The following is a 10,808-nucleotide window of genomic DNA, read 5'->3' as shown; positions in this document are numbered from 1 at the left end:
AATAGAAATGAGGGAAAAACCCATATCTCTCTTCCTTAGCCTCATCTCCTCTATTTCTCTCTAACCCTACATCTATCTTTTTTATCTCTTTTGTAGAATCTGATGAGATAATGGAAATGAGGGAGAAAGAGACTAGTGAGAGATTAAGCTTGAGAAAGTTTGAAGCAAAGTTGAAGAATAGCGCCACGCTAAAATGGTAAAAACAAAATCGTAATGAACGAAGGGTTTCGTTAGGGTTTATAAGCCACGATGGTCTTACGATAATTCGAATATCATAATAATCATTGGCTTTATAAAGGTATTTTAAGTAAAACCTAAAATGCGGATTCATTACGGTATTAATAAGACTACTATGAATGATATTTTGGTAAAAAAAACATCCAAAATTGAAGGCAAATGGTGTGGATGAGGTTTATGAAAGTTTTGGTTTTTTTTTTTTAAATAGACGAAAATTAAAGTATATTTGTGATAATTTCTCAAATTTTAAAAATTAAATAGGATTTTTCAATAAATTTGTACTCTCCTAAATTATTAAATTTAAGGAAATGTATAGAATAAAATTCTTTACTTTCGATACAAAGAGGTCACAATCATTATTGGCTATTAAACCTAAAATCAGATGATTAGGGATGTGCTATTGATTGGACACAAAATCCGAAACAAAATTTCTTGAATCTTCTGACACATTGATTTTCATATCTAAAGTCTAAGAGTGATTGTGACCTTCTTATACCAAAAATAAATGATCTTATAGTATAAATGTCAAATGAATGTCCAGGAGTCCACAAATACTTAAACTCCGAAAACGAACGATCTAAATAATGAATAATGTACTACAAGATGCATTATTTTGAAGACTTAAATTTTTTTTTTTCTTTTTTAAATGTTAACAGTAAGGACTTGAAAGCCTTTATTTCTCGTATCTATTCACCTCAACATTGAGATTATCAATTCTTGGGCTCTTTATGTCAGAAAAACCTTTACAGACAGATGTTTTAGGAGCACCTTACTTCCACAGCATAAACTTTTTCCTTCAAGTCTCTCTCAAAGGCATTTTTTTTTGTTTTTTTTGTCAAAAATCGGCTCTTTGTTTATATGAAGAACAAAAATGCCGCCCTCTCTCTCTCTCTCATTAGTATTTGTCACATTTGATTGGGATGGTTTGCATCCCACCCAAATCATGGGTCGACTCGGGTGGCATTTCGGATGATGTTTGTTGACCGTGGGTAATTTTGATGCTACCCCTTTTTGCGTCCTCACGTGTGCATTCACCTCATTTAAAATGGGCAACACCATAATATATATATATATATATATATATATATATATATATATATATATATATATATATATATATATGTGGTGTGATTTGTATAGAGCCTAGGTTCTGAACAATCAAATTAGAGCCGACCTTCATGTTGAAAAATGTGGTTTCAATATTGCAAATCTTTGTGATAGACTTAAAATATATTTTCATTTTTATTTATAAAGTTTAAAGCTTAAAAAATAGTGTAGATCAATAGATCTATAAAAACTTGAAAATCGTGAAAATTGACGGTTCAAAAATATGTTACAAAATACACTATTTTCAAAACTTGAAATCCATTTCTCAAATTTGATTGTTTAGAGCCTCAACGCTATATATATATATATATATATATATATAGACAATTTTTGTATGAGGTTGACACTTTAAATTGTAAAAGTAAAGTTCTCCTTTTAAATTCACTAGAAAAAGTTATTTTGATGCTAGAAAACTTTTTCATTGACCATCTTGGCTTTGAAATGTACGGATGTAGTGGGAGGGAGGGAAGAACTAATATAACTTGTAATACATTATTTGGACGCTCCATTTTTAAGATCTTCACACGATTACAAATCTGCTTGATTTCAACCATATTTGAAGTTCAAAATTTTATAATTAGAGGTGAAAAAAGATTATCGCAGAATTTTTACACCAAAATTGCACTTTATAACAAAGTTTGGAGGCGCACCTTACCTTGATGGTTTTTTTTTTGGGGGAAGTACTTTGATTGTTTAAGTTGTACAACCGCACCCTGTACTTATATCCCAACTACAAATGTTGTGAACAGTCAGTCCAGCCAAAGAGCCCTTTCATTTTTTGTTTGAAATATTATTTTTATTTTTCTTGGGCCCATGACATACCCATGGCCATAAGAAGTGATTCGTTTGTTTAGCCTCAATATGCCAAGAATACATGAAACAAACATTTTAAAATGAATCTTCATCCATTACAAACAATAAAAAATGCTTATATACAAGGAAAATCCCAATCTCATTCCTGTCTAATCAAGATCCCAATCCAAGGGTCTGAATGACAGTTGTATGCCAAGGATTGGAAAGATGTTTTATAAGATTGTCAACTGGACCAGTGTGTGTCACGGAAGCCTGCACAAAGATGCCGATCATGGCTACCATGGCAAGACGACCTACAGCACATGAAAGAGCCAATTACTCGAAAGCCTCTAATGCAATCCGAATATCAAAGAAAAGGACATTTTTTAAGCACAAACCATTCTTTATTTCTTTGAGTTTCCAGTCATGAGCAAGGTGAATATCTTTAGCCAAACCCAGTGGGTTTAGCAAGGGGCCACCAGGGTAGCTGCCAAAAAAATATGGGAGTTCAATCAAAATATAATCTTTAAACTTCACAAGAAACTGGGATTGAAAAGCATTCACCTAAGCCCGCAGGTTCCCCTATCCTGAGTTTGAATATATAAAGTAGAGAAATGAAGGAAAATAAGGGGAAGGAGCTGCCGCAATTAGCAAAAAGTTTCTTTTTGGGGAATTCTGAGAAGACTTACCCTGGTTCAAGGCCTTCAAGAGAAGCCTCCAATCCAAAGAACGTCCCCTCTTTAGCTTGAGATCCAGGATTAATGAAATCCATGTATCTTTTGGTCTCCACAAACCTGTAAAAAGAGCGAAAGAGAGAAGACCAACATTAAATGTCAATTTTTAAGGCTAAAGAGAAGCGCAATAAAAATCATCAGTTTTATTGCAAAAACTGAGAGGCACTCTCCAATGCTCAAATGGTATAATAACAAAATAAAGAAGTTTTGTCGCTTGCTTGGCAAACAATTCATCACATTCATCTAAGAAGAGATTCATTGATTCACTTTTTCATACCTCTAAAAAAGAATACCAACAAAAGTGTAACCTATATTCGAGGATTGCAAACTAGAACTCCACCTGCCATCTAAAAATAGACAACTTCAATCTTCACTGTCGCAATTGCTTACATGAGAGATACGGAGTTAACCCCTTGCTGAGTGCTTCCAGCTCTATGACAATAAATGGTATTCTCATCACATACAACAGTAACTCAACAAAGCAAGGAAACCAAAATATGGACCTTTTGTGATATCACATGGTTCCCTAGGAATCAAAAAGATCGTCTAGTGAACACTATTGAGATTCTTATTTAAGTCTACTTCTTTAGCATTGCTACCATAAGCACTTAGTTCAAGTTGCCAACACTGAATTGACTATCCTACACATCAACAATGCTAATTACAGCAGAAGCAGCTAACAATTTTGTTCATTTGCAGTAAAGACGCTAACCATTAGCAAAGTCCCTTTTTTCTCTTGATTGTAAAAATGGGCATAGGGCCTTGTCTCCTTTTTAAAAGCAAGGGTAGGTTTCAGGAATTTTACTCCTGCCCTTTTGCCTTGAAGATTTAGGAACTGGACCCAACACTGGAAATAATCCCAAAATGAATTTAATCCCCAGAGATAATATTTTAGGCTGATGAAATTATTATGATCCCTCCATCTTTCCACAGAAATGAATGAGAAGTCTAAAGGTAGGATGAAACAGAGAAAAAGAAAGAATAATTGAACCAAAGGGAACCTAGATAATGGAGCATAAGGTGCTTTCAACCATAACAAAACATCCAAGGTAAGAAACTAGAGTTATTAGTGCCCAAAACAGGTGAAGGATCACATTCCCTTGCTAACCATGCTTGAGAAAACAACTTGTTAAAAGAGACAGAAATATGTATGGAAGGAGATGGTGCTTATTAATGGTAAGTAAAAAAATATAGCCCTTCCAAGGTTGAAATAACTGTTACAATCCTTTGTACACACTCTCATCAGTATGGAGTTCTCTTTTTAGTGGGTACAATAGAATTATAGAACATCTTGAGGGTTTGTTTTATTAATTGAATTCAACTGTACACCACACCAGCCAATGTTATCAGGACCGGATCAACGAATAAATTGGTGAAGACACCTGTACAGTTCAAACTGATCTAACTGCCAAGTTCACCATATGTGTGCTAAAATTTGCTATCCAATTTTCTAAGACAGGTTTGATGGAGCAATTTATCTGAGGAATGGTTTCATTAGCATCTCGTCCTCATGTGATTGTAACTGTAATCAAACCATATGTATTGAACTGAAAGATGGACGTTGTGATCTAGCCAAGTATATTCTGTTTGAAATTTTTCATCATTTCTTTTATTTATACTAGCTAGGACACTACGAGTGTCCAATTATACCTCAAAATCAGAAACAAAACCCTAATACAATCTAGGATTCTCACTTGCATGCCATAAAAAAGAAAAGTACCATTTAAAAGGGATCAAGACACAACGTACAACAGTGAATCAAGAAAGGAAGCAATAATTATACTACTATTCCCAAGGGATCAAGACACAACGTACAAGAGTGAATCAAGAAACATGGAAGCCAAGGCAAAGCCCTAATTCTAGTATGAGAGCATGAACAAGGTTGAAATCACAAACTCATAGGATAAGGATAACTCTCTTAACTTAAGCCAACTACCTTGGTCGTGAGGGATAATTCTCTTAACCTAGGCCTACTACCTTGGTCGTGCTACCCCTTGTATCTTGCTTGGGGCGTGGCACCCTTTGTGACTAGGATAGAGAGAAGGGAATAGAGCGAGAAGAGAGAGAGTACCATAGAGCCTGGGGGGTGGGGGGTAGCGGGGAGGAGAGAAAGAAGTCTAGAATGTGTTTATTGAGTACACCTCCAGAGGGGGATTTATAGATGCAAATTAAGGTCTATGGGGTCTAGGGTTTTCCATCATAATGAGACTTAATCTGACTGTTGACCTAAGGAGATGTGTGGGGTGAAAAGACTTTCAATCTCAGCCATCCACTCCCTAAATCAGCCATCATGAGTAAAAGAAAGGTTTTGGAACCGTTATCCATCAAGTTCCTTGATCCATTCCCATTGAAAATATAATAGACATACCATAAAAACTCAAGATATGGAACAACTAGCCATAAAATCACTTCAAGCAAACCTTTCTCCCTCTCAATCAAAATATCTTCTAAATCTTTGGTCTCTTTCTAGAAACCTTGGTCAACAAGTCAATCACAGAGAGAGACGAAGCAGAGGTAGGGCATGGAAGGTATGTGGGACCCCACCAAGGTGCGCCTCCCTCGTGGTGGGCCCTACTCCAAAAGGGCCTCCATGCCCCCAAAGAAATTTTAGAACTCCTATAATAATTTTTAAATAGTATTTAATATTTTTGTAATAGCTCTACATTCATAAAACATGAAAAAATCAATTTTTAGCTAAGAAAAAATTTATTTTGAGAAAATAAAACATGTGGAGCATTTTAAAAATACATTTCAATGTCTCATAATTCAAACAAAATAGAATTAAATATAATTGGATCCATCGGGTTCATGCGAATTAACTGCGTCACTCCACTTATACCAGATATCATGAACTACAGTCAACTTCTCAAGCCAACTCAATGAAACCCATTACCCACACAACTCATTGCAGGGGTTTCATAATTGGTGCATTAAAGTTGGCCAATAAATGAAGAGAACATGGATATAGTATATGGATTACAAGTTTCCCGCTGAGGACAAGTCATGTCCCACTGGACATGTGTACACGATCGCAATGGTGCATGGGGACCTCTCTTCCATACATGTATACGTCATACTCCCTATGGGTCGCTTTCCAAACATGGCTATCATGTGTACATGTTATGCAATGGCAGATGAGGATTTGGCCCTTTACCCTCTCAGGCTCGCCAATCACAAACAAGGATTGCGAAGTCCACTGTCCAACAAACCATTTTGAGCATCTCTTTGACCTCATCGAGGGAGAACCCTACAAGCCCTCCATGGTTGTGCCTTATAACCAGGGCTACAGGGTTTTTAACTACATTCCAAGCCTAGCCCATCAAGCCCGGGTCAGTCACATCTTAAATCATGCCCCATCGGTCCCACTGGACTCTATTCCCACTAGAGTCGTCATATCACGATAGTCATAGTTTTATATGCTCTCATAAGGCCTTTAAATGGCCACAAAACCCCAACATCTACCCCACAAAATTCTTATATTTGTACAGAATTTAAGGGAATTCTAGGACTATCATACCCCTTTAGCGTTTGTGTCTGTGTGAAATTAAAAGATACAAGTATGCCCCAAGGTTCAGAGATGTAATAGCTCAAGCCTAAGCCTATTCTAGTAAAGGTAGTTTTGCATTGAGATAATCTAGATACACATGCAAATCAGCAATGTATCTATTCCCCCTAGGTGGTGCATGCCATCCTGTGGCATTTTGAGTTATTCAATGATGTCCGCAAGCTCCCCATGTATGTTATTGCAAATCGACAAAATGCTGAAAGTAGGTCGGGATGCTTGGAGGAATACAACTACAGTGATTGGTAACTTGGGACTATCTAAAAGGAATTTCCTAAGCATATGCAATATTATGAGAGCCATGACAAACCACTGCTAACATTGATACAATTTTTAATGAAAGTGTCCTGAAAATGTTGGGCAACGTAAAAGAAAGTGAGGTCTCTAGTTCAAAACACCAGCAAAGATACCAACATCAACACAAAATGACCTATGTGTGTCTCATTTCACGTGTCAGACTCACGCTCAGAACCACCAAGGTTGAAATTCCAACAAGTTATTTCCGATGTTTGCAGCGTTCGATCTCAGATATAGAAAATCCTAACTGAATTAGTTGTGCTTTAGTCCTGTTCTTGCAGATGGAATCATATTCAAGGTCCAATCTATTGCATAGAGTGTGAAAGGGCCCCCCAAAATTAGTGTCCATTGACACGATGGAGTAACGTTTGAGCATCTCCTAGAATTCAGTCAATTCAGTTTTAAATTGTCCATCATAATCCCCTAGACTAGAAACCTAAACCCCTAAAGTTATATTAGTTCTTATAAGATCCTTTCAATTGTTTGTCATCATAAAAAGAGGCTTAAAGCTCAACGAATTTTGCCAATTAATTGCAAAATGGGGATCAGGCTATACCGAAGGCCAATACAAGTTATCTACTTTGCCTGTAAAGAAAATTGGGATATATGTTTTACGTTTTCCCCTACAAATGCCCTATTTGGCAATCATTTCCTCACAGCATGTGCTCATGTGGTAAGCTCTTCCTCCTTTCATATTGCTCCAATTTATCTTTACTTTCAATTTTCAGTTTGTCAAGCACATTTAGTTAATGTCTTTGTTTCCAAATTGCGAGAGTTGCTCCTTTCTAGTTATTTTGTGATTCTTCACTTTTTCCCAAAACTTTTCAAGTGCTTTCAAAGAAACTTGAAATATCTCAAAACCCCCTCATGCTGAAAATATACCATCATTCTGAACATGAACAAATAGGAAAGGCGAGGGTTGTTCAGCACCCATCCAGTAGAAGTATGAAATCTTTGGGGCCACAACTTTGACAAGGAACATACCAAATTCAAGAAGATGCTCCAACATTAATTCATCTTTTCGATAGACATTGAATTTCTTGTTAACAATACAATTGGCCAGAACCCAAAAAAAATAAAAAAATAAATAAAAACAAAAAATAAAATAAATATATATATAGGGATAATCTAAACTTCACAACCCTTCAAATTACAAAGGTTCAAGATAGAGAGAGTTGTGAAGGGTCGATTTATTAATTTTATAGTCTATTTTTTTAAAAAAATTACTTTGTGGGGCAATTTTGTAAATATTACTACAAGACAAAGGGCACTTTTGTCATCTCCATAAGGGGTAAAATTGAAATCTTAATTAAAGAACAAGGGCACTCTACAAATAAAGTTTTGGGGCTGTGTTTCATTAACAGCTGTTCATTATGCATCAAAAATGAGTTTGACAGTGTTACAAGTCATTTTAATGGGAAAAATAGGACTCAGATGCATTTATGCCAAGTGTTGTGGGATTCATCTTCCAATGTGATCTTTTATATATATATATATATATATATATATATATATATATATAAGGATTGTCTACAAAGAGACCATTTACCTTTTGTACAAGGAGGTCACAACTATTCCCACACATTAGATATCAAATTGGATGCCTTAGGGTGAGTCATGAGATCCAAGAATTTTTTTTTTTTGGAACTTTGTGTCTAATCAATTACACTCTTACAACTACCCAATTTGAAATCTAAGGGACAAGAATGATTGTGAGCTCTTTGAACAAAAGGTAAATGGTCTTTTTGTAAACAATCTCATATATATATATGGGTTTGTCTAGAGTTAACAACCCCTCAAAATACAAAGGTTCAAGTTAGAAGGGGTTGTGATGGGTGTATTTTTCAAAACAATGATTACTTTTTTATTAAAAAATTATTTAAATAGGTAGCTTTACCATTAAGCAAGGGCAAATTTGAAATTTTTACAAAAATACAATGGCATTTTGGAAGTTAGTGTCCTAGAACTATTACCCCTAAGGCAAACTAGAGAAATAATCTAATGTAGTCATGTTTAATTGGTAAAACATCCATAAAGTTTTTCTAATGAATTACATTTGAAGCAGGAAAGTGGGAATAAATGTGGAAAGAGTTATAACATGTAATCCTGGTCAAGATCTTAGAAGAAACATTACCCCATTAGAATAAGTTGAACAATAAAAAGTGACCGTGTGCTTGCAAACTCAAACTTTATTGCCCCTGCTTCATACCATGCAGGTATACTGCTTACACCAGTTGTACGAAGTAACTGAAAAAGTAAGAGGTCAATTCAAGCATCTGCAAGTATAAATTCCTATCAGTGAGAGACTACAAGATGTTCGCCTAAATATGTGGATTGTTCTCAAAGATACTTTCCATATTAATATAACAAAGTAAAGAAACATGAATTTCTCAGTTTAATAACAGCTTTAATAGTTTGTATATAGCTTGAAAGAAGCTTAAAAGCTTTCAATGTCATTCTTTATGATAAAACAATTGATCAAGTCTAGCAATAAAATCTTCTTGGTTAAAGAACATAAACATCAATGTTACAAACTAAGAAGAATTATATACGTGGTTATTGTGGCAAGCAGAGTGTAACGACCCAGACTTTCCCGATCAGATAGAGTGCGCGCGGCGATAAGAGAGAAAGAAGAAGAGAGAGTGCGCGGCGGTAAGAGAAAGAAGAGAGAGTGCACGGGCGGAGTGTGCGCAACGATAAGAGAAATAAGATAAGAGAGAGTGCGCACGACGGAGTGCACCCGGCAATAAGAGAAAGAAGAAGAGAGGGACGCTCACGGAAGTGAGAAGAAGCAGAAAAGAGTGTCGCCGTGCACGATGCCGCTGAGCCTGTGCATGGCCCATGGTTGCCACTTGCCTGCTGCATGCTGCCACCCTGCTACTTGTCAAGTTGCATGACACTAAGGTTGCCACTTGGCAAGCCTAGGATGCCACCTCCCATGTGAGAGAGTACAAAAGCCCCTTCTCTCCCTTTTGCTTCACGTTTTGAACCCATCCTACCCTCTTGAAACACCAAACTCCAGCCCCCTTTGACCCTTGTGGGAGAACTTAGAGTGAAGAGGAGATGGACTGTTTGAGGGATTGTGAAAGCACCATTACAAACACAAAGTAAGTGGGTAACTACCTTGTAGGTCCTTAGTCATGAAAGCATGAATCAAGCATGAAGTTGAGGATGAGCATATGCATACACAATGGCTGCATGTGTACCCTGTTATGTCATGTTTTCCAGAAATTTAGCCTATCATTGAATGTCAAAATGACCATTGTAATCCTTCTTCATTGCCATGAGAATTTGTGGGAGGATGTTCTTATGCATCTAATGTATGATGTAAAAAGGTTTATACTGAAATCTAGCATGATTTGGGGGATTATTGACTAATCTTTGCGTCATGTTGTGACCACACTGTGAAATTCCAGGGAGGTTTCATGTTTTTGCAATATACTTTTCACTAAGCAAATGACATTCAAATGACTCCAAATCACCCCAATTTGAAAGATACATGTGTCTACTATGATTTTTATGTTTAAAATTTGTTCAAATTCTTTATAACAAGGAATTATGCTTCAAATTGTAAAAGCATGTCACTGTTAGCAGATTTCACAAAATTCAGAACTCTTGACTCCGTTGTTACGAGCTTTTGACTAATCAAATGGAGTCCAAATGCTTTAAAACCATTGCCATTTGAAAGATATGTCTACTTAAACTTTCATGTTGAAGTCACCTCGAAATTCTCTCTAGATTGAAAGTTATGTTTCTGTTAAGACAGGTAGGTCCACTATTAACCAAATTTAGCAGAATTCAGAAATTTCATCTCTGTTCCCATGAGCGTTGACTGACCAATTGGAGCCCAAATGCTTTCAAATCACCGCCATTTGATAGATACATGTGTCTACTATGATTTTCATGTTTAAGCTCTGTTCAAATTCCTTATAAATGGGAAGCTACGGTTTAACTTATAAAAGCATGTCACTGTTAGCAGTTTATTTCAGAATTTCAGAACTGTACACTGAACTCTTATTGACCAAGTGATGCTTAAACAGCTTCGATTTTCTCTTTGATTAAAGGATATACATAACCAT

The 10,808-nt window shown here is 36.1% G+C and overlaps 1 protein-coding gene across 2 annotated transcripts; it reads right to left on the bottom strand.

Moving 5' to 3' along the window:
* Nucleotides 1-2,118: 2,118 nt before the first annotated feature.
* LHCA5 (photosystem I light harvesting complex protein 5) lies at nucleotides 2,119-9,009 on the bottom strand. Of its 2 annotated transcripts, XM_088865215.1 has the most exons (5): nucleotides 8,864-9,002; nucleotides 3,148-3,302; nucleotides 2,826-2,930; nucleotides 2,535-2,623; nucleotides 2,119-2,450 (listed from the first exon to the last, which is right to left on the bottom strand). In XM_088865215.1, the coding sequence occupies exons 3-5, from the start codon at nucleotides 2,906-2,908 to the stop codon at nucleotides 2,311-2,313; spliced, it is 312 nt and encodes a 103-aa protein (XP_088721341.1). In that variant the 5' UTR covers nucleotides 2,909-2,930; nucleotides 3,148-3,302; nucleotides 8,864-9,002; the 3' UTR covers nucleotides 2,119-2,310. The 2 variants fall into 2 exon arrangements, with proteins under 2 accessions (XP_088721341.1, XP_006828393.2); XM_006828330.4 differs by lacking the exon at nucleotides 3,148-3,302 and having other exon boundaries at nucleotides 8,864-9,009.
* Between the last annotated feature and the right edge of the window lie 1,799 nt (nucleotides 9,010-10,808).

This window comes from Amborella trichopoda, chromosome 4 (genome assembly GCF_054954075.1).
Source record: "Amborella trichopoda isolate Santa Cruz 75 chromosome 4, AtrichopodaSantaCruz75HAP2 v2.0, whole genome shotgun sequence".
Taxonomy (NCBI): Eukaryota; Viridiplantae; Streptophyta; class Magnoliopsida; order Amborellales; family Amborellaceae; genus Amborella; species Amborella trichopoda.
Note: the sequence above shows the minus strand (reverse complement) of the source record. Positions and strands in the feature narration are given on the sequence as shown.

Bases quoted from the DNA above. Each gene is read 5' to 3' on its own strand.
- LHCA5 (XM_006828330.4), bottom strand. The intron at 2,624-2,825 runs GTAAGTCTTCTC...TTTTTTTGGCAG, and splicing joins CTTGAAGGCCTTGAACCAGG to CTACCCTGGTGGCCCCTTGC. The intron at 2,451-2,534 runs GTTTGTGCTTAA...CATGTGCTGTAG, and splicing joins ACTCAAAGAAATAAAGAATG to GTCGTCTTGCCATGGTAGCC.